The sequence below is a fragment of the Xiphophorus maculatus genome, chromosome 21, assembly GCF_002775205.1.
Source record: "Xiphophorus maculatus strain JP 163 A chromosome 21, X_maculatus-5.0-male, whole genome shotgun sequence".
Classification (NCBI taxonomy): Eukaryota; Metazoa; Chordata; class Actinopteri; order Cyprinodontiformes; family Poeciliidae; genus Xiphophorus; species Xiphophorus maculatus.
In genome coordinates, this window is record NC_036463.1 from 9,159,004 (window position 1) to 9,186,991 (window position 27,988).

The 27,988-nt window shown below is 38.3% G+C and overlaps 2 protein-coding genes across 2 annotated transcripts; one reads left to right on the forward strand and one right to left on the reverse strand.

Moving 5' to 3' along the window:
• Window position 1: 1 nt before the first annotated feature.
• pcolce2 (procollagen C-endopeptidase enhancer 2) lies at window positions 2–11,098 on the forward strand. The gene is made up of 9 exons (XM_005798592.2): window positions 2–204; window positions 443–551; window positions 2,201–2,456; window positions 3,674–3,798; window positions 4,099–4,235; window positions 4,343–4,506; window positions 6,282–6,365; window positions 8,218–8,385; window positions 8,729–11,098. Exons 1-9 carry the CDS (start codon window positions 80–82, stop codon window positions 8,857–8,859), a joined length of 1,299 nt encoding a protein of 432 aa, XP_005798649.2. The 5' UTR covers window positions 2–79; the 3' UTR covers window positions 8,860–11,098.
• Window positions 10,980–27,974, reverse strand: trpc1 (transient receptor potential cation channel subfamily C member 1). The gene is made up of 13 exons (XM_005798593.3): window positions 27,000–27,974; window positions 26,360–26,514; window positions 25,807–25,908; window positions 25,481–25,683; window positions 23,743–23,874; window positions 23,238–23,433; window positions 21,924–22,260; window positions 19,681–19,820; window positions 18,047–18,196; window positions 14,311–14,504; window positions 12,858–13,059; window positions 12,386–12,580; window positions 10,980–11,493 (listed from the first exon to the last, which is right to left on the reverse strand). The coding sequence occupies exons 1-13, from the start codon at window positions 27,163–27,165 to the stop codon at window positions 11,266–11,268; spliced, it is 2,400 nt and encodes a 799-aa protein (XP_005798650.1). The 5' UTR covers window positions 27,166–27,974; the 3' UTR covers window positions 10,980–11,265.
• Window positions 27,975–27,988: the final 14 nt, after the last annotated feature.

Here is a 27,988-nt window from a genome sequence, read left to right on the forward strand (position 1 = left end):
GCAGTTGCTCAAACTCCCCACAGCAACTCCCGGGCACACCAGCCCTCCATCGCCTCCACAGCTTCAGCCGCTCAGCGCAATGCCACGGAGTGAAAACAGGCGCAGCGCCTGCTCCGTTCACAACACCATGTGGAGGTCATGCAGTATCTTTTGCGCATGGACTCTGCTCTTCCTCACAGAAGTCTGTGCGCAGTCTCAGCGGAGGTATATCTTTATTTTCGTATTATTTCGAATGTATGCAACAGAAAGGGTGACGAGGACGACAAGAGGGATTTCGAGAGGAATATTTTGCAATCTGAGCTGCCTCTGGTCATATATTTAAGCACCCAATGTGTTTTTATTTGCTAATAACTTATTAAAATTCAGATCACGTTATGGGTTGTTTTTTTTTTAATCCTGTTTTGTTATAATGTCATTATTGTGTGTAAAATGTCCCCTTCAGAACAATCTTTACATGTGGCGGAAACATCACAGAGGAGTCTGGAGTCATCGGAAGCCAAGGTTACCCAGGAGTTTACCCTCCAAACACCAAATGTGTGTGGAGAATCACAGTGAGTCCAGTTAGCTGCATATTTACCCGTTTGTTAACCATGACTAAGGAATATGATGGAGAAAAATGTTTGATAGTTCTAAAAGTTCTAAAGAGTTGAACTAGTCAAATATGACAGATCTAACTACTAGTTTCATTCTAAAAATACTTCTGAGCAGCCACATCAGACTGAGTCTGTTCCTTCTATAGCTGCTTGGCTCTCTTAGATAACTAAAGCATTCTGCTTTAGAGTAGATTAAGATGCTGCTCTGTACAGTATGTTCCTACCAGCTCTGCATGTGGAATGTGTAGAACTGGTAGAAAAATTTATCTTTTAAAAAAAGTTTCCAGACTTTGACTGGGCCATTTTAATACTTAGCATACTTTGATCTGAACCATTCCCTTGTAACTGTGGAAGAGTTGTGTCATGTTATGCGGTGAGAGGTGGTGAGGGAGACGCTGGGGACCCACGTTAGTTAAATGAAATGACAATTTAATGAAGTCAGAAATCCAAAAATCCAAAATCCAGGCAGCACAGAATGAGCAGGAGGCTAAAAGCTCAAGGCTGGTAGCAAGTGGTATAACAAAACCAATGACAGACTTTATGGCAGACAAGACAAGGACCCGACGAGGAACAAGGAACACAGGTGGGATTAAATACACAGAGGGTAAGCAGGGAAACGAGACACAACAATCTGGGAACAATCAAGGGGTAGACAGGACAACACAGAGACTCAATAGACACAGAAACATAAAATAAACACAAAGAAAACTCAAATCCTCACAAGCTGTCCTGGAAGGTGAACCTCTGTACCAGTCTAAACTCATTCACACCCTCTAACAGGTTAACAAGTACCTGTTAGAGGGTGTAGCTTCACCTAGTTCAGCCCATCTTCCTTGTTGTGGTTGAGAAAAGGAACCCAACATCACTATGGTGAGGGTAGCGTATTTAAGATAATGTCATTGTTAGTTTTCTAACAAAAAATATAAATTACAATCTCATCTGATCATCTTCATTCTGCTGTGTCTCCTGCATGTCTTCTGAAGAACTGGAAACAAAATTTATCATGGCTTTTTTTTCAGCAATGTACTTTTTTTGTTGATGTGCAGTGAAGGGCAGATTTGAGCAGTAGTTGGGCTCTTGATAGATTTTCCCACTTGAGCTGTGGATCTGTGCAGCTCCACCAAAATCACAATTTATCCATTGATGAAAACCAAAAACCAGGAGTTATTTTCCATCTACTTCAAAATAATGCACAACTTTGTATTGATGTATGATATGAAACCCAAATGAAATGCTTAGAAGCAGTAAAATACCACATTGATTAGGCAGTTTGCTTTTTCCATTATGGGCTGTTTAGTTTGGAACACATTACCAACTGAATTTAATCAGATTTCAGAAATTAGATTTCAGAAATTTGATTATTTTAAACAAAGGTTAAAAGTTGGATGAAAGACTAAGCAGCATTCTTTCACTTATTGTGTCTTGACACAGATCATATTTGACGTGGAAGATATTTGTTTATTATTGTTTATGAATTATTTGCATTGGAAGTTGTTTTTTTACATTTTACTAACGCCGTGCACTAGAGTGAATGCAGCAAGTAAAACTGTCATCATTAAAAAATGAACTGTTATTGTGTACTATGCCATGTGAAATTTTCAACCTAGGTTCCTGAAGGCAAGGTGGTCGTACTGTCATTTCGCTTCATTGATCTGGAGAACGACAACCTTTGTCGCTATGACTACGTGGATGTACACAGTGGTCATGTCAATGGGCAGAGACTTGGTCGTTTCTGTGGGACCTTCAAGCCTGGATCCCTCGTGTCCACAGGCAACAAGATGCTCCTGCAGATGGTATCTGATGCCAACACTGCTGGCAGTGGCTTCCTTGCAGATTTCTTTGCTGGCCATTCTCATGAGAGAGGTAGGCAAGAAGATAGGAATATGGTTACGGAAGGTATATTCTGACAACGACTGTCTCAGGTTTTCAGGCTCGTAGTGAGCACTGTGATGGTGTTGCAAAAGAAGTTGTTCTCGGACTGTGTAAGATAAAGGGATCCTACACCATATAGGACAGAATTTTCTTTCATTCATTTCCAGATTGTAATGAAAAAGAAAACAAAGCTGGAACTTTGTCTTTACATTGTTAAACTGTGCAAAAGCTAAAAATGAAAATGTCTAAATAGAAAATTGTTTTTACATCGTTACATCCAATTTCCTTTTTTTGAAAATTTTTTTTTTTTCAAACCCATGAAACCCATGAGTTGCTGGATGAGAAACCACCTATAAGAGTCAATAAAAAAGAAGAAAAGAAAAAGAAAATAGTGCAATACAAGTCCTATTTGAATTAATTGATTTGTGTTTTACTCTTTGAAATAAAATTTATTTAGCCCCTATGTCAAAGAAAGCATCAAAATAGCCTGTTATTGGAATGCTAAATTAAAAGCCAACTTAAGAATCGAATTGTTTCATGATTTGTGGAACATAATAAAAAAGCCGAAACTTCTAGAATGTTTGAATGAGTCTGGAAAAGTATGGAATTTTGAAATGTGAACTAGTTTGTACAATGGAAATGACCTTAATTGTTTAGAAAGTGCTCTTTGCATTTTAGCTTTTGGTGTTTAAATTGTCCAGTACAGGACTAGAAAACAAAAAATCCTGCAAAGTAACCTAGTGGTGCATGTCAGTTTTTACTCTCAGCATGATGTGGAATTTCTCACTGCTGTACCTTTTTTTTGTTGTAGTTCTTCTGGGGAGGAATTCAGTTAAAAGCCACAGTCTAAAGTATCACTTAGAGATAAATGAGTATTTTTCTGTTTCATGTCTCAACTACCGTCTTTTCTGTGGAATTTTAATGGATGGTTCCTTGTACTTATCCATGTTCACAGCTGTAATGGATACCGTCTCAGTATCCAGTTTGCTGGACTATGTCTTTATCGTAGCAACAAAAATAGGTTCATATCTGAGAAAACGACATACTCTATTTTTGTAACAGTGGTCAAATTCTTTTCACATGCAGAAAAATAAGTTCAAAAGTTCACACTGACTGAACACATTTTAGAGGAGCTCTTAAGTAATAAATAACATTTGAAAAATCATCCACTGAAAAACAGTTTGACATTTCACCCTCTGTCTTCATAGGTGACCAGTACTGTGGAGGCAGACTTGATAAGCCGTCTGGGACTTTCAAAACACCTAACTGGCCTGAAAAGGACTATCCAGCCGGTGTCACCTGCTTCTGGCATATAGTGGCTCCAAAAAACCAGGTCAGTCAACTGAAACTACAGAGGCACCTCAGTAAATACAAAACATATAGGTCCATTAATTAAATACAAAAAAAGCAACACATCTGATATAAAGCATTTACACATGGGAAATTAGAGTAAGAAGTTTGGGGTGCAGTATCCAAGCATAATAATGAAATATTTAGTGAAAGGAATTTTTTTTTTTTTTTTTTGGTGATATTCAAATGAACAAATATTCCCTTGAACTTTGTGCAGTATCCATTACTTAGAAGAATGAAGGGCTATAAAGACAATTCATCTGTGAATTATTTACTGCTGCAGATCATCGAAGTAAAGTTTGAGAAGTTTGACGTGGAGCGGGACAACTACTGCCGCTATGACCACGTCTCCATTTTCAATGGGGCAGAAATAAATGACGCCAAAAGAATCGGCAAATACTGCGGAGACAGCCCCCCAGCGTAGGTGATTTCTGTCATGCAGAAGGTACTATTTTCTAGTAAAAATCTCCATCCTGTGACTTCATCCCAGTTCATCATCGATCCTTCTTTTCTGCGCTGCTCTTTAGGCCAGTGTTCTCAGAGGGGAATCACCTCCTGATCCAGTTCTTGTCCGATCTCAGCTTGACTGCGGATGGCTTCATCGGACACTACAAGTTCAGACCGAAGAAGCTGCCCATCACCACCACACCACCAACCACCACCACACAGCCGGTCACTACTAGGCCCATACGTACGTACTAATTTGATTCCTACAACAACAACAAAATATATATATATCAACTAAAAGAATAGTTGGATACCCATTTGTTGATCTAACTATTGCACATCTCACACTTATTGGGAACACTTAATTTTAGATGCATGAGCTCACACCAAAAATATAGAAAAATACAACCATTAATTGGAGTACATTTATTAAGTAGATTAAAATAATTAAAAATAATTATTTTCAGTAAACAAGAATGTTTTTGGATAACCCTATTTTGCATAAAGAACAGTACTTAATCTTTTTCTTGAGCATTTAGCTTTTCTTTTGATGGGTACCGAGAGGGCCATGAAAGAGTGTTAATTTTTTGACTGTGGTTACCCTGTTAAAAAATGTGATGGTCACCCATTTTCAGTTTCCTGCTAGACATCAATTTCAAAGAATGTTTGATGCAAGACAAAGAGTCCAACATCATCACAGGTTCTTCACAATAGTTAACATTTTTCAAGATATGAATTTATTATCATTTCACATCAAACTCAATTGGAGTATTTGTTGCCAAAGAACTTGATCTTAACTTGTTCTTACCAGAACACACAGCTTCATTTACCATTTGAGTAGTGTTTGGAAAATCCCACATGTTTGATGAAAGGACAAAAAAGTGGTTCTTCCTTCTTAAATAATAAGTTGGCATGTAGTTACAAATTAGTGGTTGTTATTGAGACTTGGTGACCTCAAAGATGCTGCAGTTCCTGCCCTTCCACGAGGCAAGAGAAGTTTGGATCCTCCTCCAGCTTATTTTATTTTATTTTTTTGTCATAGTTGCTTTAATTTCTTGATTGGGACAGTGTGTGCTGTAGCAGTGGAATGGGCCATCCGTGCTTTGATTCCTGAACGTTTGATCTAGGCTGCTCGTCTTTCTCTGTTATTCTTCCGTCCACCTTCTGATTGCTGAAAACGCAGGCCACTAACATCACATAATCTACTGAAAAAAACTTCAAGTATGGAGTTTTTTTGGTTTTGTTTTGCTTTTTTTTTTGCATTTTTATAGTGTGAGATTTTGCTGCCACAATAAAAGATTTATTTTAAGGCTTTTTACACAACTTTACCAGGAATCCCAATAAATGTTGATGATACTGTACTTTGATCATCAATAAGTGTTATAGTATGACACACTAAAAGTAATTTTAGATAGAAAAGTAAAGTGAAAAGGCACAAAGTTTCTTCTGAAGAGAAAACACAGTCTTTGACATGGAAAGTCCCCATTAGCAGCACATATTCCACCAGAGCTGATCCTAAAAGTGTGTGTTTGCTACCATTTCCCCTGAGTAAACTGTAGATTAAACAAGTTGACTTGCAGTGAGGGTATGGGTCTGTGCCCACAATCATGGCACATTTTCATATTCAAACACTCATGTTCCCACACACTATTGCTTTTTCCCTTAGTCAGGCCAGGTTATTTTGGCAGACCCCCCCATGTGATGATGTCATTCTGGGATACTACTTTCTGTTTGTGTCATCCTCCCTGCTGTTCTTTTTTCCAGTGAAAACATATTTAGTCAGTCACCTTGTATTTTCTTGAAGCCATATTTCTTCCCTTTATAGATTCTAACTTGAAAAACAGATGTTTTTCCATTCCATTATTTTATTATTGGTCTTCAAAGTTGACAGCGAAGAGAGTATTGTGTAACTGAAAGTATCCAGTGAAGAAACCACAAGAAAGCAGATGTAGCCGTAACTTATATGCTTGCATCAATGGTTGACAAAACTTACATATGCATGTGTGTGCCCTCCTCCAGCTCTGAAGTACTCCGCCGCCTTGTGTCAGCAGACGTGCAAAAGACAAGGAACCCTTGAGAGCAATTACTGCTCCAGCAATTTTGGTGAGAACATCAATGCAAATTGTGGTTCATATAACCCTCATAAATTACCGTAATTAATAGATCACAGTGGATATTGACTTGCCAGGGTGTGTATTGGGTTGTGGAACTATTGCAAATATGTTAATCGCAACCAGCCCTTCAGCTGAGGATCAGTATATTAGCTGAAGTTCTTGACAGCCAACCCCCGCCCCGTAAGTAGCTGTTTACAGTCCTGATCATGTCCTCTCTCTTTTTTTTCTTCTTGCAACTGAAAGACTGCCTTGATAGGCAGTCAGAAACTGAAGTACTGTACACATTCGGTGCACAGTAACCTCCAGTATGAACATAAACACACTCACACACCTAGAGCCCAAAGGTAACTTGGTGTAAACAAACAGACTGTGAGATGTTAGCTGCATACGTGTTAGATCTGCACTTGGATTTGAGCCAGAAACCGATGAGCAAACGATGTGGAAAACATCCCCTGCATGTTGTGGTTAGGGGGAATTTAGCTTATGATATTAGAAGTGGTGAGACAGTAGACTGAAAACATTCTTGGCTAATCAATGCTTTAAGTCTTAAAACAGCTGGTGTTTAATCTAGTTCAGTTCTCTTTGATCCGTCCAAAGCGGTTCTCTGGTCTGTGTAACAGTAGCAACCGGCTGAGAAAGCCACTCTGGATATTCTCAGCTCTGTCAGTGCAGACATAGTGGTGCCATCAGTGTAGAGAGTCCAGTTTTTTTCCTCTACGTTCTCTTTATCTATGATTCCTCTAGGGTCACTTGCCAGCCATTACTGCATTTCCATGAGTCTGAACAAGAGCATGGAGTCCTTCTTCTGGAGGCTCCAGTCAGACTAAACAGGAAGTTATTTTAACCCCCACTTCATTGCATTTTTTAACAGTGGGGGGAAGTGGAAGCTTTGCTTTATATTAGAAGATAATTGGTTTCTTATGGACTTTTTCTGGAGATGAGATCTGATCTTTTAATTTTACCCCATTACTAAACGCTTTAAATTTCACATTATGCACTCAATCATGATCACTGCCAAGACATAAATATTCAATAATAATTGATAGAATTATCAAGTTACAAACAATTACTTGGATGTATACATTTGAGTCTACATGTGTAATTCTGAGCCCTGCATGGATAAGAGAGAATCTAAATTAAGATCAAACTTATGCTGCTGATTCTTGTTCTTAAAATAACTTTGCAATGTTTTATGTTTAATCATTAAATCATTAAAGAAGATAGGAGGATGGTTCAAATACACAGTTAAAAGCTCAACATCAATATGACAGTTTATGCACATAATGGGTTTATGTAAACTTTTCAGTAAAACTGTATTTGACATTCTCTACGTCAATGACACCTTTGGTATTGTATTGTTTGACTTTTTGAAGGAGCTTTATAGCTCGTGGCTGACGAACAGATTTGAGAAAGGCCAGGCGGGAGGTGTTGCGGCTCAACATCAAATGTTCAGAGACGATCTTGTTAACTCACAATGCCACTTTTACGGCTTCACTGCACTTCAAAGACAAGATAATAAAAGAACCAAAAAAAATGATTGGACAAATACTGTCCTCATCTCGTTTATTAATAGTAAAGATGAAACCGAAAATTTCTGCACTGCAGCTGTTACATTCTTAGCTTACATTCTTTTTTTTTCCCCTACCCCCTCCTGACAAGAAACTTGCTGTAGACTTCTTTATAAAAACCTGCATGCAGTATTTAACTAGGAAAAGTTCTCATTGAGATCTAAAATAAGTAAAATTGTTTCAGAAAGTACACATGCAGAACTGCATTATTATTACAATTTAAGCACTTTTGCTTGCCGTCCCTTATTCTCCTTTCTTTTGCGTCTGTGACAGTGATAACTGGAACGGTCATTACTGCGGCGATGAGAGGAGGAAGCATGTACGCCACCATCTCCATTATCAATGTGTATAAAGAAGGCAGCCTGGCAATCCAGCAGGCGGGGAAAACAATGAGCATCAAGATCATTATCCTGTGCAAAAAGTGTCCATTAATCAGACGAGGTATGTGCTATGATACTGCTGGAATTAAATCACCTTTTCTCAAATGTTTAAAAAAAATAATGTTATGTAAATGCTCATAGTTACAATGCAGCTCCCACGTTGACTGTTTTAAACAACAAACGGCTTTGAGTTTGCCTCTTCTCCTTTGCCGATCTATCCGAGGTGTTAGGTAAGCGGCAGAACTCACTGTCCAAATAGTCAACAACAAGTAAATATGTTTATATGTCTTCATATAAACATAGGGCATACAGACCTGCCACACGCAGACTCTCATGTCGGGCCTCCCTGAATGTCTCTGCCGTTCCGCCACTGCATTCAGGTGTTTTTTGTGTGACCTCACCAGGCTTGAACTACATCTTCATGGGTCAGGTGGACGAGGAGGGCCGGGGGAAGATCGCCCCGCACCACTTTGTCATGGCCTTCAAGAAGAAGAACCGAAAAGGACTAAATGTTCTGAAAAACAGGCAGTGCTGATCTTTCCCCGTTGCGCGTTGAGGATCTCCGCGGTGCTGTTCCTGCCTGAAAAGGCTCAGCTGTGGATGGAAACAACTAGGCAGGAAACAAAGCTCCTTTTCAATGACACAAAACCAAAGCTGGGTGCAGAGCCGGCGCAGCAAAACAATGAATGTGTATGTTTCATTAAATTAAGGGTAACACACATTGGTTCATTTATTAGGACAATTTTTTTTGCCAATTGGGCACATGCACCCTTGAGTAATTGCAGGTTGTCTCTTGTTTAAAAGAACAGCTTGTCGTTTAGTTGTTTAAACTAAGATTAATGAGCAAAAAATGAGTTCAAATTTCTTCTTCTATCCACAGATTGTTCCCTGCATTCCTGTCACAATTCTCACAGAGATTCAATTGTAGCCACTTAGAAAAACATTCCTCCATTTATTTATTTATTTTTTTGGCTGCACATCTGTTCTGGTATCCCAAAGTGGCACTTTCATTTTAACACGAATCCAAGCTACTTTTTAATATTTAAAAAAAATAAAGCTGTGGACTATAATGTGAAAAAAGGCTTCTTGAATTTGACATTCTTTTCTAATATCTGATGTGATTTTTTTTTATTTTTTACAATCAGCTAAAAATATTCTGTTTAGTTTTTAGGAACAGTTTAGATGTTGTAAATGTGGTGACTAAAGTGCAATAATTATTCATTCTTAAATGGTTTTCCAATTTTATGTTAAAATACTGACATTTATTGACGCAAACCACCAGTATCAGCTCATGTCATTTAAATACTGTCACCTTTTTATTAATTCAATTATTTTCATATACATAAGATTATAAATATTATTTATAAAGCATTGTTGTTATCCTACCTAATAAAACTCTGACATTTTCCTTTTGTCTGTCTGTTTGAAGCTATGCCCTGTTTAGCTTCGTGGTGGGTCAGGCATGCGACATGTGACATACGCATGGTCTGCTAGTAGACTGTTGCTAGAATTGATGAACAGAACAAAAAAGGGTGTAATTCTATTTTTGAAAAGATGTTCTGTTTAGCAGCTAACACCTGCAGCAAATAACTTTCATAAAGTCTTCATTTAGTATAAATTCAAGAGGCTGATGCAAACGACTTGTCCAAAAGAGGCAAAACTGACACAGACGTCTCAAACAACTCCAGTCCCAACAAAATCATGTTTGTGCAAACTAAATTTCATGAATATTATATATATTTTTTTGCATTAGGTAGTTATTTAGGCAGAAGCAGATCAGCATTTATACAGCAAATGGGAGGAGGAGGCAGTGCTCTACCAGTGATCTTTCTGTGTGAAACATATAAAAGAATGTCTACTTATACTTTTACAATAATTTTGCTTTTTGCACATCAGTTACTCTGATCAGAAACTTGTTTCTTTCTCAGAAGGGATTTGGCAGAAAAAGATAATTGGGAGGCATGCCGAATCCTTTCTTTAGTTCCAGTGTAAATAACCAATACACTGGAAACATTACCCAACCATCCAATGCAGCTATGAAGACAGTATAAAAGTTCATAACACAGTGTTTGTATAAAAACTATGATGTTTACACAACGTTAGAGTTTTTTTGCTTTTTCTTTTAAGACAGTTGTAGTCTGCGTTGGTTGTGTAACCTCTTGGTTCCTATTTCACATATGAAGAACACTGGTGGTGCACCACCTCAAGTCTTCATTCTTACAGATGCACAGATCTGTGTTTGAGGTTGATATCTAGCTGTGGGTTTTTGTAGCCTTCCAGCATTGGGTGTGCACCACATATTTGTAATAGGAACATAGGATTTAACTATTTTAAAGCAAATACACAATGATCACAAAGTTGACATTTGAAGCCCTTCTTTTCTTCCTTCTTTCCTTCCTCATTTCCTTGCTCCCTCCCTTCTTTTTTGCAGGAAATGCAATTTTTTTCTAGTTTTGATTACATTTAGGCAAAGACATTAAGGAAAATAGGCTAATACACTTTTTAATCATGTTTATAGATCTTTTTTAAAAACTTCCCCCCCTCTACATCAGAGAGGGTGGAGTCCCAGCACACCCACTGCCTTTAAGTAAAATTATAAAGGAAACACTCTAGCTTTATCTCAGATTTTTAAGCAAGTCATCACCAAGAAAGTCCAAATCTTCCACAAATCTTTTATTTTTTTCCTGTTGAAAAGAATGGCTTTCTTTATTTACAAAGTAAAGGTTACATAGCTGAACAAAGAGGGGGCCTGAGTCTTGAGGCTTTGGTGAATACATATTTCCTTAATAAAGGTCCAGGTTTTAAAATTACCCCAGAGACTTCAAAGAGCAGAGTTATTGCACATGCTTGGGGGACTCCCAGTTAAACATGAAGCAAAGATTTTATCAAGAAGGAAGGAAGAGGAAAGAGTCTGCTTTTGTTTGTTTGTTTGTTTTTTGCCTTAGCTCCTTGGGTAGAACATGGCGTATTTGGATGTCCGGAAGCCCAGCAGGTCCCTCATCTCGTTGCGAAATTTGGACAGGTCTTGGCGTAGGTCGTTCAGATTTTCCACCGTGGCTTGATCCATGCTCTGCATCTTCTGCCTCGTGGAGGTCAGGTAGCGGTGTACTAGACAGCACATGATCTTCTGGTAGTTCTCATCACGCTTCTGTTTCAGGTTCTTCCACTCCTGCAAGGTAACCACACTGATGGACTTCAGACTCATGGTGAGACATTGTGGAAACCATAGATATCTAGTTACAGTTTTCAATACCTTCAGAGGTCATGGTAAAAATAATGTGGACACTCTGTTAGCTCTAGTGTTTTACATATTGGGAAATAACAAACATCTGCTATAAATATAATATCTGTATAAAAACAAAAAGCATGACAAAATGTAAGGTCTGTGAAAAACTAAGTGCACCCGTTCTGCTTCTATATGGTGTAAGAGCAAAAATAGCGGCCATGTGCTACTTTAAATTAATGAAATACTCTTGATGATTAATTGATAAGAAGTTTAGTAAACTACTGAAATCTGTGTAGCCAGGTTTCTAACCTAGCAGAACAAGCCTAAGAATTTTGTAAAACTGTAAAACCAACCCTAATTACTTAACCGTAGCACTCCTATAGCACTTGTAATAAATTGCTTACTACAAGAGGCATGCTAAAAAACACTCATTACAAGAAGGAAAGCACATATAGTTTTCAGATTGGAGTCAATTTGGGCAATTTTTAAGCCCTACAATTTAGTTGGCTTTCTTTCTTAATATTTTTTATAACTAAAACCTTCATAAACTCTGTACAGGCAAAAATAATTGAGGCCCATCATCATTTTACAACAAAAAGGATAAGTTGCAAAAAGTGAAATACTTTCCTTATTCAGCACATTAAATGTCAAAATTCATGATGGTACAATTAGATAATGACTGAACAACTGAGCCTTATTTGAAAGGGTTGCCAAAAGTTACTTAAATTAGCAAATAGTATCTGAATAAATTTCAAGACTAAAGTAAAGATGTTTGCTAAGAATGTAGGATGCTAAGTTTTATGATGACAGGCATGACTGTGATTAGTTTTCTCACCTTGAGACTGTTCTGTCTCTTCACTTTGCCCTTTGTAGTGTGAGAACAGATCCACTTCCTTAGGCTGGTCACCAGGTAGCAGACGGTTTTTGGTGAGGTTAGGATATTGAGAGGTGGGGGCAGGGTACACTTGTCGTCAAAGTAGCTGAGCCACAGTTTGGCCCGTGCAAACTTCCACTCCTTATCCTCATGATTCTACATAAAGCATAAAAAATTACCCTTCATTCCCTGAAGCTTTAACTTTTCAAGTGAAACTACCTTGTAAAAGCAAAATCACCAGTTTAATCTAATAAGACTCAAACAATTATTCAAAGAACAAACAAAGAAATAATTTGCCATCTGTGAAGCATTTCAGGGTGACTTGAAGCCACATCTATTATTAACAGTAAGTGAAAGCAGATGCTGCTTTCAGCTTTGAGATTAACTCAAATTGCTTCAGACAACTGCTGAGCCAAATGATGTTTAAACTTACAGCAATTTGTCTGAAACTTTTATGGAGCATGGCCACGAGCAGTTTGGTCAGCACGATAACCACCACAATGTTGTAGGTGCCTATGATCAGGGCACCAACAAAGGAGCGCAGCTCCTCTGTGTAGCTGATGCGGGTGACGAAGAGCGCGACGTGCGCCAAGGAGAAAATGTACCAGAACAGAGCATAGCAGGTCCCCATAAACCTGGAAAATAGAAGACAATAGTACATAAATACAAGTATGGCTGCCGGCCAAACATCTGGCACTTATGCAACTGCTTGTACACTTTTAACCTAGCTATGAATTCCAACTCTGTAGCCATCATTGAAAGCTGCAGGGTGGATGTGAACCAGTGTGTTGGAATCACTTTTGTAGTGGAAAGAAAGGTGTGGTTTTAATTTAGAACCTAAGTGCTTAAAAGTGTCAGAAAAAAATACTTTTTAACCTCAGCTTCAAAGCATAAAATCTAAATAAATCACATCCTTTTTATTTCTGCCTGTTTATAACAGAAAGGCAGTACGATAGATGGCCATCTGGAATCTGAAGGTGCAATTGCCTGTTATCTTAAAAAAAAAAAATACTGTTTTTCCAACAAAAAATGACCTTAGTAAGGGGAATATGACAAAGCGATGGATGGTCACTTAATGTCAAGAGAAATAATGCACCAGACTCCACACTTTTCCCAAGAAAGTAAATGGGTTTAAGAGGTCAGATACCAAAGGCAGTCTCTCGGTTTAAAAACACTTATTGTCCCAATAATATGAGACAACTGGAATATTAGAATCTACAAAAATACAGCACAGAACTGAGGGACAGCAGTCAGACCATTAAGGTGACCACATGCACCGTTTCTGACCATAAAGTTCATTAAGTGAAAAAAATACATAGTATACAATATTCCTTTAACTTTTGTACATATGTAGAAAGGTGAGGATTTTCATCTGGAGCAGAAATTACATTGCTCAGCTGCCAGAAATACATATTGTTTTCATTTGAAACTGTTAGAAATTACTGAGTAATGAGTGCCATTTACACCCCTGGTTTGGGTGTTAGTCATTTAGCTTTAAAACCCGCAGCTTGTTTGCCTGAACTTCCTCAACTTCACTGGAAAAACTGGCAAATAAACCACAACTTTTTAACAACACATTGGAGTAGGAGTCTTTGGTATCACTACTTTCCTTTTTAGTGGACACAGCATGGATATCTGATTTTGGACATTTAAAAGCTGGAAATAATTTTAGAAATTATGATACATATCCCCTTTTTTCAATGTTAAGTTCTCTGGATAATTTCAACCATAAATAGGAATATATACAAAATACTAGATAATCTAATAGTTGTGCATACACAATGAATCTTGCATTGTATTTGTTCTTCAGTATAATTTTAATATCTCTTAATGAGCAATTTTAATAGTAATCATTGTCTTAAAAATTGCTTTACGTTTGCACATACGTGTGAAACGCATCGTTGCTCTGTTGCTGGCAGAAGATGCCCTCACAGTCCTTGGTTTGCTTAAACTGGTCCTTTGTGTCTTTAGCATGGTCTTTTCCATAGAGCTGGGTCAGCCCAATGGTGAAGGAGAATAACACAAGCAGGAAGAGGCCCAGAAACTTTCCAAACTCCTGCAGCATCTGACCCATGGAAATCTGTGGGACATTAATATGTCATTCCAGTGCTGGTAACACAGGTCAGTCAAAGAAATATAATACAACAGTGTTATTGTAACCTTTAGTTTTACATGCTAGAATGAATAAATAGAAGTACGCCTGTCTCTACATAAATATTAATGACCAGAGATGAACCAATTAAGTTTTTCCAGGCCAATACCGATTTCTGGTATTCAATGTGCCAATTCATAGTTTTTCCCTAATAACACTAGAACTGTAACACATTTGAAACAACACATAAAAACACACACACACACACACACACACATAAAAAAATAAAAATAAAAAAATCGCTGTGGGTTTGTTTACAGAAGGAGAAGTTTTAAATCCCACAGAAAATGATTTGTTTGTCAAAGCATATGCTCCCAATCTTTATCTGACTTTTATTTAGTGAAAATAAATGCAACAAAGCACACAGCATGGGTTGATGTGCTCACATACCAGAAATAATGTGAGTTCCTTATTTTGATGCTTTTAATTAGAAGAAGAAAAGTAAATATTTGACACGATAATCACAAATCAAAGCTAATAAAGGAAAGAATATTACTTTGGTCTCTGGCTAATTAATTGGTGTACATCAGGAATAGAGTAGACAGAATAGAATAAAATAGAATAGAATACCATAAGACAAGTACTAATAAACAATATAAACAATTGTATATACAAGTACATATTTACAATGCATGTAGGCCAAGAAGGATTACTCAGGCATATAAAGCAAAAAACAAATAAAAACACTGCTCCACAGGAAGCTAAGCAGGATGTTCTGATCCATCTTTACTACTTTATGTACCCTGGTTGCCTATTTTTACATCTTTATTTTTGCAAAGCACAAGTGTTCACACAGGGAAGTGGAAAAACAGCTGGGAAGCTCTGGGTCCTGTGAATATGAGGGAAAACAAAGGGGACAGAAAATGTCCTCAAAGGTTACTGGAAGCCTGCTATTTCTAAATCTATGTGGCCTTATCGGTTAGAAAGGATGCTCAAACAAACAAGCTTGTCACCGTAACAACATCACAAGCCTACAGTGTTTCCAGAGTGACCGCTCTGCCTGCACCGCGGGGTGAATGATGACCAGCGTGTTTGAGCAGAAGGGTAGGTCTGTTAGCATGATTTGTTCTCTTGTCATATATAAATTCCCCAGCCACTATGTACACGGGTGATTTAAGAGCTGAGTTGAGGTTGTACCCTTCCTTGGCAAACATGACATAAAGCCCAGTTTAGTAACCGTACAAACAGAGCCCGGATGTAATTGCCCCTAACATTGACTGAAAAGGCTTAATGTGTAGCTCAAAAACTGCCAAATACAGTTTTCCTGTTTAAATATTAAAGTTTTATGGCAATCCTAGTAGAAAAAGAAAATAAAAAATGAAGGCATCAATACAAAGGGGTATTGGTGATGGGTGAATACTGTAGTTGAAAATTCAACTATTTTAAAACTTGTCAAGACATATATTTTTTTGGAAGGGTCATTAAGTTCTTGTGGTTCAAGACAAAATTTATTTAGCAGGAGGCAAAAAAAAAAATCTCTTTGGTATGGTATGGGTTGCAGACCCCTGTCTTAGATGCTATCTCCATGCCCCAGGGTGTTCAGGAGATATGCCAGGAGGTTGCCATCAAAACGGTGAAGGTGTGAAGTTTGCTAAACTCTATTGGGACTTTAACTGGAACTGTGTGCCTTGCTTGAGACTAAAACAACCTTTTAAGCATAAACACTCCATGTAGGCCTGCTGTAAAACAAACAAATATATGTATTAAAGCACTCCACTGTTAAGTACAATGGAGAATCAGTGACAATGTGGGTGTGTTTGTTTTCTAGAGGCCCTGAGAATCTTGTTATTGTGCATGACATAAGCCGTCTGAATGGGTGTACTTGTATTTTCCTAACTTTTTCAGTCTGCAATAAAACAGCATTTTGTCTAGGCTTTTTGCACACCAGTGTTACTTGTAAGTTTGGAGGAACATCTCCATACAACACCATAAAATACACACAAAGAAGGACAGAATGTTTCAGTGTGAATATTGGCAATTTTTACAGTACATTTTCTTTTACTACTTACAATGTAATCTCCCCCCAGCAATTACTCAGAACCCTATTAAAATAAGATATATTGCATAGCCAGGCTACAGCTTGTGTTTGTACTCTCAAGCGCATTCCTGTATGGAGTTAACCATCAGGTATGATGGATTAATACTGTCAGTGAGGTTAAGTCTGAGCCGCGAGCAAGCTCAACACACATCCAATCATCCTTTCCAAACTCAGCACGGGGGGGGAAGTATGACTGCAACCCCCATAATCATGAGTCACTGTCTGCATGGAAAAGGGGGATGTCTGGGTGTGGCTGAGTGGAAGACTGTCTCGGTCAGATATCATGAGAGTGCTGAAATGTGTGGGGGGGTGCATATTTGTTGAGAGAGGTGTGTCTGCCGTGTGAGTACAGCATCTGTTTCCAGAGCTAATCATTTTTCCATCCTGCCAGGCCACGTGTTGATGCATGAGTGAGGCAGAAAGACGGGGAAGAGATGAAGCAGAAAGGCAAAAGAGATTTAAGCTGGAACCTGCATGTTTACTGCTTGCAGTGGGGAATTAAGTGTTTATTATCCAACCACAAATTGTAACCAAGACTTAATGACAGGAAGCTGTTCATAGAAATATGTCAGTGCATACCTGAGGACTGCTTTACGTAACACAGAACACACACACATAATGGGGAGAAAATAAAACTCTAGACACCCAGATGAAATCTGGACACTGGTTGTTTTTGTAAATCTTCCAAGAAGGCAATGTTATGATTTAAGATCAGGGAGCACAGATGGCCCTGAAATAACAGGAGAGAATGAGTGGAAAATGTAAAATCCAGACTTCACAAGCTGATGCTTAGATTTTAGTTGTTTTAATCAGAGCAATTGTACTGCTAAAAAGTTTACAGATTTCCAATGAAAACTAGCAAGACTAATGAAACTAATTAAAGTTTTCATGGACGGAAAAATGTGTTGAACGCTTTTTGTTTGACTCTAACTTACAGTGCCTTGAGAAAGTATTCTCAACCAATGGACTTATATATATAATGTAGCTTCGCTGGACTTCGCCTTGTAGGCTTTCAAGAATTGTAAGTTGAATGATAATAAAGGGACGCCACATCTTTGATCGGATGCCTGCAGTTTTTTTCAGATACACCAAGCCCTTCAGTTCAATATATATATATATATATATATATAAATAACAATTTGTGAAGGTTTAGTACGGTTTAGTATGCTGAGTAATTTTATTAACAAACAGGAAAAAAATCATCCTCTACAAAAATTCTATGTGCTTCTACTTAATGCCTATGACGATGGTATCAGACAGAATAGCACAGCTGGTGTGATATTTAGAGTGGGCTTGCCCTCAAGTTATCACATTAACAGAGAGCGGAAGAGAGTGGGCGATGTGATCGTCTGTCTGCGCAAGTGTGACAAAAATATAATAAAAAAAGAAAAAACAAAGTAGCTTCATAATCCTTACATAAGTGTTTGCTAACCTGCAGTGGCCCCAGAATGGAGCTGGTGGTGTACATGAAGAAGAGTCTCAGGTAACTCAGAACATTGGCGAAGGCGAAGAGGCCCTCAGCAACCAGGATGGGATGGAAGGCGTCCCAGTTCTTCCTCTCTGTGTCTGGATCATTTTTGAACTGCAGATCAAGGAAAAACTTCTTAAAGATGGAAACTTGTGTCAGGAACATTTCAGTGCTTTGAAATCCTAAATCACAGATAGTTTTAGCACAAATAATAAATCCGTCTTGGGGCAACATTGATCTTATAAACAGGACAACGCAGAGTTTTGGCACCCCTTGAAAATGTGCAAGGAGCCTGTGTAGAAAAATCAAATTTTTTATTTGAGTATACTTACTCAGTTGGGGGAAAAAAAATTCAATAAAAAAACCAGAAAAAAAGCAACACTTTGCTTTTGATTAGGGTATATTGATTTTTTTTTTTTCAACAATCCAATATTTTTTGTTTTAGAGGGAATCCATGATATCACACAGAGACATATTCCTGTTAGCCACTGGCTTGGACGAGGACCCATAATTTTCTCCCACACACAGTGAGGAGAATAATAAGGGAGAGAAAAAAGATTATCATTAGTTAACTCTTTTCTCAGAAATATTACAACTATTGATGAGATCCTTGTAAAGCTGTCATCTGATTAGAGCTCTTTAACTGGTTGGCTACATCCAGCCTCCACTCTCCTCCCTTCCTGGTCCATTAAGGAAACATAAATAATCTACTGTGTCAATGAGTGCTGTTGCTTTGCACACATCTGTTCATGATGAATGGTACTGCTGTTTGCTTCCACTTGGTGGCAGTCTCAAAAATAAACAGAGCAAAATAACCCTGATGCAGGCAATTCTTGTTAATGTGGGTGATGTTGGTGGTGACCCTTTTACTTAACCTAATTGTTTAAAATAATATGAATATTTTTTATTCAAAAAATAAAACCTGAAATCTAGAGGATAACAGACCCTGCTCAACGCAGAAAGAAAACCAAACATGGATGCTAGAGCATAACAGGACTGAAGCACAGGGAAAATGATAAGGCTAGATCAATGCTCCAGGTACTTTTTTCTGATCAAGGGAGGATTTGATTTGTTCAGTAAATAAGCAAAAAGCAATCTCTGGAGTTTATGTTTTGCTCTGGAACACCCTAAATAATGAAGGACACAATTTGGGCCAGACGATTGAAACTTTGGACACAGTTCAATGTTCCAACAGAACAACAATCCCAAGAATGCATTAAAACTTGTTATTAAGTTGTCATAGCTGCGTAAAATTAAGGTTCTGGAATGGCTACAACATTAATCCCATTCAAAATGTGTGGACTTAAAAAACAAATCCCTGATAGGAAGGTTACTTATTTAAAAGTTTTGGCATTTGACAGTGGTCGAATATCTATCCAGAATTTAGCAACTTTTGCACTCAAATCTTCTTGTTGAAAATCATTGACATTGTTCATAGTACAGTCTCGTTAATCTTATAAAAATAGCACTAAAATAAATAATTAATACCCAGAAATTATCAGAATTGATTTCATTATGACTGAAAAATTCCAAGCAGAACTATTTCTATTTATCTTAGCTATGTTTTCAATGTAAAAAACAATGTAATGTGCTATTACCTTGCTATGAGCAACTATTTTAAGAGTGAAGGTTGCCAGGTAGAGAGAATTCATCACAAAACTCAGCTGGTTCCTGGACTCTTCCAGAAAGTCTTCCAGCCCTTCGTACCACAAACGTTTCACGTCCGACCACACCATTCCTACAAGGGTGCAGAAATTGACCATCAGATACACTCACATAACAGACACACTGATTTTTGCAGCTATGTGGAACATATTCAGATTAACCCATAAGTCATCTCTCATACTCAGATATAGGAGACACAAGGTGAATGAGATGCAAAAATTGGTATTTAAAGAGAAGAAAAATGTGTGTCCAGTGGTATTTAGGGAACCGTGTGGCATTTAATAAAAATGGGAAGTAGCTTTCTTCAGAAAAAAATAATAAATCCATTAGTTCTGCATGTAAACAGGTTATAAAAACAGCCAATGTGTAATTATTCTATACTGTGATTCAGAGATGACTTATCTGTCAGGGGTTTTAAAAGGAAGCCAGCAAAGAAGTGACAGCCTTTGGCACAGAAAACCCTAATAGCTGTTTCTTCACCCACTCATTGTGTTTGAGAAATGAGACACACAAACACAACATGAGAAACATTAAGACACATTCATGCAGCCAAGTGCAAAGGCACACACACTCTTACAGCATCTGATTTCTCCATTAATGGGAGGCAACTGGCTCAAGGGAGAAGGAGAAATACGAGAAGATGGGTGCAGCAGGAGACAAACAGCGAACAACAAAGAGCAGAAAAAATAATTGCTGGGTGTAAAGATCAAACTCATGCAGGGAGTTTGATAGCTGCTCACATCCTGCTAACAAAATATTTTAGAGAAGGGCAATCATGGACACTTCTTTTCTATTTGCCTAACAGAGAATGTTGTATTAATGCAACCTAATTCCTGGTGTGCAGATCACATCTTTTGAAATGACAAATACTCAACCTGATCTCTGATGTTCTTTTGCAATAGATAGAGAATTATTTCACCTCTGTGGAACACATGTAGAACCCAATTTCACTTTTTTGTCGTGACTCCACTGACGTCAAATTGAAAACGTCCCAACATCCATTTCTATAACATTTAACAAATTAATCTCACTGCTTCTTCTACAGAATTCTATTACCTGTCAGGTGCTGTTAATAGAATGATTTATCAACCAAACGGTGAGCGGAATGAGACCTACAGCACAATGAGCTAGGGGAAAAAAAGCAGGATTTTACAGCCACTTACAAACATCCCAGCAAGAAGCCAGAGCCATTAACGAGACCCAAAGTGCATGATGATAATGGCTTCTTGGCAGACGGGAAAGGTAGGGAGGGAGGTTGCTCTCCTGAGACGGTCCATTTATAAATGTGACTTTTTAGCTGCCTCTGATAAGCAAGTAGGGGGATGTAATTTTGGTGTCTTGCATAAATATTCATGCTGCAAGAGCTGGAAATCTTTTACTTTTCTAAATGTGTATAATGCATTTTATTAGGACATAATGTGATGGACCAAAATAAAAGTAGAGGGAAAATAACATGTTTTGCAACTGTGGCGTGCAGTTGAATTGAGAGCCCTGATAGTCAGTAATTTACTAACTGCTGGTTTGTAGCTACAGCTGCCCTGGGGCAGATTGACAGAGGCGAGGCTGCAAAATTGCGGCCATGCGACTGTCATGACTCGTTGGTGTTAGTCGGCCCTTCTGACCAACACCAGCTGGCAAGTTGGGTGAAGTATCTTGCCCGGGGAGACAAATTACGAGGGTGGGCAGACTGTGAATCGAACCGGCAATCCTCCCTCGTCCCTATTTGTCTATTAGCTTTGCAAAAATTGAAATAGTTAGATGTTGTCAAATTTTCTTTGCAAAATAATTACTACTCTGTCAGATTAGTGTTTATGAACATCAGTTTTAGTGACTCGATTTGTGTTTGGACTTTGAATAGACCATTCAAGCCCATGATTACAAGCCCATGATTATTTTTCCTGCGGTAAGCTGAATCTTTCTTGAAATCTAAGACCTGTTGCATCCTCTAACAGATCTTCTTCCATCTTCTCATCAACAGCTCTGACCAGCCTACTTATTCTTGGCAAGAAAAGCATCCCTACAGCATGATGCTGCCACCACCGCTTTTCAACATGTAGATTATGTCCAGGGTGATGTTCACCATTAGTTTTTCTCTACACATTTTAGACCTCTTTTGTTTGTTATGTATTCATACCAAACCACACCTAATGCATCCTTCATCAGATAGATACCTTACCTATGATCCAGAGGATCAGCAGGTAATCAATCATCTCGAGTGCGGGGCCCATCGTGTTCTTCTTGCCCTCATTGTAGACCAGAGAATACAGGTTGAGCAGGAGCAGAAAGGTGAAATAGGAGGCGCTGTGGATGATGAACTTCACAAACGGCGTGTGGATTATCTGGCCGACTCGGGAGCGGGGCACCAGCAGGTAGCACACAGAGAGGAGCGGCCAGAGCAGAGCCAGGCTCAGGACCGTGCCCATCTTCAAACAGGTGTGCTTCCGTCGGTAGCTGGCCATCTCTCCGAACCAGACGGTGTTGAGGAACTGCTGACAGTTGGACTGAGCCACAAACTGTAAAGATGGACAACACAGGAATTGACAGAAATAAGAAGAAATAAATTATTAATAATAATAATAATAATAAAATTATATATATATAAGACTGCTTTATAAAGTATCATTTTTATTCTTATTTACAACTATGCTTAACTTTGTGTCAATCAATCACGTTAAACCCCAATGAAATATTGTTATATTCAATTAATTACATGTGTTCTCTGATTTAAAGCACCTTTTGAAAATAACAAGCTAGTATTAAACTTACTTTTCATTAAGCCCACAGTTCTGTATTAAAATATATTTTTTTAATTGGTCTGATTAAATATTGTAATTTTAATGTCATGTTTTCATTAGCTGTAAGAGGAAAATCATCATAATTAACAGCAATAAAGGCTTGAAAACACCAGCCTGTGTGTAACTATTAATCTACGTAATGTGTTTCACTTAGTGAATTAAGTCACTGAGATAGATGAAGTTTTCAATAATATTCTAATTTCTTGATTATGGCTACATACACAACTTTGAGAGTGTAAGAAAATATAAAAAAACATTTAAGAAGTGTAAATATGTTTACAAGGCACTACAAGTTTAGCATTTTTTTCTCATACTACATAAAAAAGCTATTAAAATATATATTTTTTCTCACTGATTCTTATGTACTTATTTCCCGTGTGCAGCTTTATATATAACTGTGTTAATGTTTTATTCTAAAGTAGGAAGCACTGGGCTGCTAGCTGTACAATACAAGGTACATTTTTCACACAGAACCTTGCAGGCTTAAATCATTTAGCAGCTTCAAACTTAGACTATCTTTGACTGCTGTTGCCTTAAGGAAGCACTTTAAACTGCCAAACTTTTGTTCCCTAAAGACAAGTTCACAACGTGCTGCTGTAGAGAGCATAAATATGACAGCAAGTACAGTACAGGAGATAAATAACAAAAGTAATGAAACCTGTAAGCTTTGGAGTTACAGACTTTCTCTAGCCTACCTCTTTTTGGTTGTACTTGATGGCTAGCTTAAGCCGGCTAAGGTTCATGCGCTCCTCCAGCAGGCCCCTCTTGTCAACATGATCTTCGCTGGAGGTGTGATTGAGAATCACTTCCAGCTCTCGAGAGTTTCGAGCCTGAGCCAGAAGATCCTTGGCAAACATTTTGCACTGTTTCGCCAGTTCTTCGTAGTCATTCCTACAGTAGAGATTGGTCTTTAAACATATCCTGTTCAGATCTATAGCTTATTATAGCATCATTGTTTATGCTGTAGGGAGAGACCTGCACAGATTTTACTTTAAAATTCCATAGTTTTGTAGATTGAAGTAACAGACAGGCCCTGCTAGGAGAACATTACTCACAGAAGTAACAGTGTTATCTAACTATTTTTTAAAAGGATAAATCCCAAAGTGAAAGATGAATTTATGGCAATTTATGGCTGGACAAATTACCTGAGAGTTGAAAAGATTGACAGAGAGATGGCTAATGAGAAAATAATATTTTCACCTGAATTCAACCTCGACAAGGCTGAGCTCCTTCAGGTCTGCGCTAAGCTCAAATGCTCGTAGTATGGGGTCCTCCTCGGTCAGCATGATAAGAGAGGGGCTCGCCAGGCAGCGATAGATGTCGAGTCGGAACCTGAAGGACAAAGTTTTATTTAAAAAAAAAAAGAAAAGAGGATTGAAGTTGCCTCAAAATTAGAATTCAACTGAAACAGCATGTAGCCAATACTAGGGCACATGTTGTATAAACTAATTAAAGTTCATTAACTCTTTGTAACTGCTTTGGTGTGCAATTACATATCATAGTTGCTTATTTAGGAAAATAAAAACAAAGGTAGTATAAAATGAAGGAAAACAACAAAAAACCTCCAGTAACTACTGTGACATAATTTACTACAGCTGTATTTTCCAGTCAGCCTAACTACATGAATATGGTAAAAGAAAATACCTCTGATGAACATTAAAAACAAGTTGCAGTTTTGGATAAACCTGCTGTTGAATGTCAGATCTGGTAAAAACAAATATATATTAAACTTTACAACAAATAGTTGTTTTGGTAAATCCCTTTCTTCACTGCAGTTCTCAAACAGAACATTTTAGAGGTTTTGTTTATTGTCCCCCTCAAAGTGCATGATGGGAAGATAAATATGGGTTGTTGTAAAATGTTAATCACTGTTTCAGTTATTTCACTTTCCAGATTACTGCTTTGGCTGGAAATAGGAAGGAAAGTTTAGGTAAGTGGCTGTTTTATTTTAGCCATTTGCTGACTTTTGAAGGTCAAGTATCTAACTGAAGACCAGCAGGAATCCTTTAAAAAAAAAAAAAAAAAAATATATATATATATATATATATATATATATATATATATATATATATATATATATATATATATATATATATATATATATATATATGGCATTTTTCCATAAAAATGCTTATTCAAAGTGAGATTATGCTACTGCAATAAAATATGGATTGATCTTTAGATGTTCCAATAAATGTGGATGTTGTAATATTTGTAATTTTAAATCATTGCATGTGAAAAAATGGCCATTGGAAGAAGTTAAAGATCTTAATAGTAGACTTTATGAAGATGACAAAGAAAGGATGCAGTAAGACTGGTGATCAGCATGAAATTTGCTGAGCTACAGATGCATCAGTTGTTATAATGTTACAGCACCAACCACAGTCCTGCTACAAATGCTTCAAAACTAAATGTTAAGGCTCAACTTTCCCAACAATCAGAAATATGCATTGAATAAAATAAACAGTCACTTGAGTTGAACTTGCTTAAAGCTCTGTGTTGCTTGGCAGAGAAGCCACACATTGATTCATTTAGACCGCTGCGTGGGACAGAAAATAAAATTGCCCAGCAAAATAACTCAGTGAAATCACATCTTTCAATCCAAGATGGAATCCGAAAGCAAAACATATTAATTCCCCTGGGGAAAACACAGTGGTTTTCTTTCCTTATGCTTAAGTTAGACTTGAAATCTCTTTTACATGTCAGAGTAAAACAGCTACATAATACAAATACTAAATGCTGTCTCTTGCTAAGCAGAAAAAGTGACACATTGCATCAGTAATCCTCTGTGTCGACAGACATAAAACAATTAAAAGTGCAGCTAAATGCATTCCTGCTACACATTTTCTATAAATGATTGCCTTGCATACAACAAGCTATCATGAAAACCACGTTTTGACATGTTTTAATAGCTATAAGTCACTGCATTAGCATGTACCTGGAGTGCCTTAAGCTGTCCTTCTTGTTTTTAGCATTGCACAGCATGCACTCGCAGCCTACAGCGTGAGGCCGAGGGAGGGAGATATCCTGTTTTAGCAGCATGGTGAGGATCTCATAATTATTTCTGTGTGCTGCCAGGATTACAGGAGCCACATCCATGGTGGTGGAGTACTCTGGGTTCTGGATCCGCTGCATCAGTTTCTGAAGAGCACAGCAAGCAAGTATTAAACACTTTTAAAAAAAAGAAAAAAAAGACATGCTGTCGTACTTGGTTATTTGAGTCTGAAAAGATGTTTTAAACACCTGCAATAAGAGGGGACTTACAGCAATAGAGGGCTTGGAGGAGCGTCTTGGTCTGTGGTTGAGGAGGATGTCCACAGCACCCACCACCTCCGAGTCTATGGCCACAAGCAAGGCATCTGTGGCCTTCCAGAAAAACAATTTTAGAAAAAAGAGGGGAAAAAACCCCCCAAAAAGCAGGCAGAGTGAAAGAAAAAGATAAAGTGCTTTGCTAAAGTACTCACACCATTTACCGGCTTTTCACATGTAACCTACCTATTTGAAAAATACCTCATTTAAACTGGTTGCAGAAAATTTCCAGACATTGCCAAAGGAAGTTATTTATAGGATCTATAACTTTGATTGGACATGAAATTTACCTGAGAGTGTTATTCCAAAGAAGGTTTGCTATCAGCCATTTGCAAGTTAAATATAAAGGGTGAATAATTACCAAAAAAAGAATAGTTATCCAAGCACATTGATGTTTGTGTTAAATAGGATCTATAAAAAATCTTAATTACAATGTAAAATATACAAAGAACTCTAATATAAATTCAGTGACATGCAAAACAACATTTGCAGATCATTTCTGACATACCTGGCAGCCGTGCTCGAGCAGAAGCTGCAGAATGTCCAGGTTTTCGTTCTCGATAGCGATGGTCACCGCATCCCGGCCCAGCACATCCACAGAGTTGACGTTGAGCTCCCCGTGGCGGTTCTCCTCCAGCAGCTTCTTCACCATGTAGTAGTCACCTAAGAAGACAAAATTGTTCATAAAACTCACAAGTGGCTTTCAAGTGATTCTTTCGAAGATGTTTAAGGAGACGCCTCCAGACCTCAGCAGTAGTTACAAGGAGAGTGGAGAGACAGAACAGGAAGCAGCCTCCTAAATCTTTGCTTAACAATAACATCTCCCTCAAAGCAGAGTAACAGCTTCTCCGCTGTGTTTACAGAGGCTTTATATGGTGAATTTGTGAACTTATCAATGACTCGTTGAGAATGCCCATGCCTCTGTGCTATTTGACCTGCGTTTAACACATCAGCTTCATCTCCTTGTTAGGAGCTGTGGAGACTCAACAGATGAATCCTGTAACATGCAGACAGTTACACATCTAGGCCCCCTGCTTTACGGATTATGTTCTACTGCTGGCCTGACTGCATCACTGCAGGTAAATACGAGCTTCTAGGACATGACAAGCCTAACATAGCTCAAAAGGGGGAATAAAAGATGGGCGAACCTTTCTCGCATGCCAGCAGGAAGAGCTTCTCGTCCAGCGTCGTCTCCTCTTTCACTTCTCTCACGTCTTTCAAGGCCAGGAATTTGTCGGGGGAGGAGGTGTCCGTGCCCTGGTACAGAGCTGCCATTACGACGGAGAGCGAGTACGGCCAAGCACTGATGTGCATCCCACTAGAAAGCTGCGACCATCACACGAGAAAGCCCGTCATCATCATTGTCACTATTATGTGTGGCTGGACAGTGGAGGAATCCTTCCCGAAGCGAGTCGCTGCAGAACGGAGGCAGGTTTACAGCGTCGTCATCAGGAGAAACCTTCATGTGTGGTCAACACACTCCCGAGGCGTTGCGTTTTCTTTAGTGCGTCTAAATACAACCTCCTGCTACCGAGTATCCGACCTCAGACTCGATTAAACTGGATTAACGGAGTCAAATGTCTGCTTACGCCAAGAAAAACAAAAGTGTCATTCCTTTCGCCGTGTTTACACGCACCATCTTCTGTCCCACATCGCAGGTTTGCTTATGGGATCTTTTTGGTCCTGATGCTGCTGACGAGGACGCTACTGCGCATGTTTCCTCCTCCGAGTCGCACGCTCTTCCTCCGTGCACGCGCAGCGCCGTGTGTGACTCAGAATTACGTAACAGTGCCGCTTTGTGTACTGTTTGTGCTGACCGTGAAGGCTGTGCAGAGGCAGACTTAATCTGTTATGCAGCAAAAAGCGCACAATGCTACAAGTTATTTACAGAGCTTCGCTACAGTATCTATGCACCTTGCATTTATTTGCACTTTGTACCGTTAAACACCAAGCCATCCTTTTTTATATACTATTCGGAGTAGATGTACCTGCTATTATGTTGTGCATATATTAAGCAAATATTATTCTAAAGTTGCTGTTTGATTGCAACGTTTGATTTATTAGGTTTGTTGGAGGCATTTCTATGTAATCTTGCCTGCATTTCATTACTTCTGGCTCAAAGCATGCTTTGAGTTGT

What these genes read in the sequence shown, in the direction of transcription:
- pcolce2 (XM_005798592.2), top strand. Translation starts at nt 80, where the DNA reads ATGCCACGGAGTGAAAACAGGCGCAGCGCCTGCTCCGTTCACAACACC. An exon ending in TGTGCGCAGTCTCAGCGGAG is followed by an intron (nt 205 to 442) that starts GTATATCTTTAT and finishes TGTCCCCTTCAG; the next exon opens with AACAATCTTTACATGTGGCG. An exon ending in GGTCACTACTAGGCCCATAC is followed by an intron (nt 4,507 to 6,281) that starts GTACGTACTAAT and finishes GCCCTCCTCCAG; the next exon opens with CTCTGAAGTACTCCGCCGCC.
- trpc1 (XM_005798593.3), bottom strand. Translation starts at nt 27,165, where the DNA reads ATGCACATCAGTGCTTGGCCGTACTCGCTCTCCGTCGTAATGGCAGCT. An exon ending in TGCTCGAGCACGGCTGCCAG is followed by an intron (nt 25,909 to 26,359) that starts GTATGTCAGAAA and finishes TTTTTCTGGAAG; the next exon opens with GCCACAGATGCCTTGCTTGT. An exon ending in CCATTCTGGGGCCACTGCAG is followed by an intron (nt 14,505 to 18,046) that starts GTTAGCAAACAC and finishes AATGTCCCACAG; the next exon opens with ATTTCCATGGGTCAGATGCT.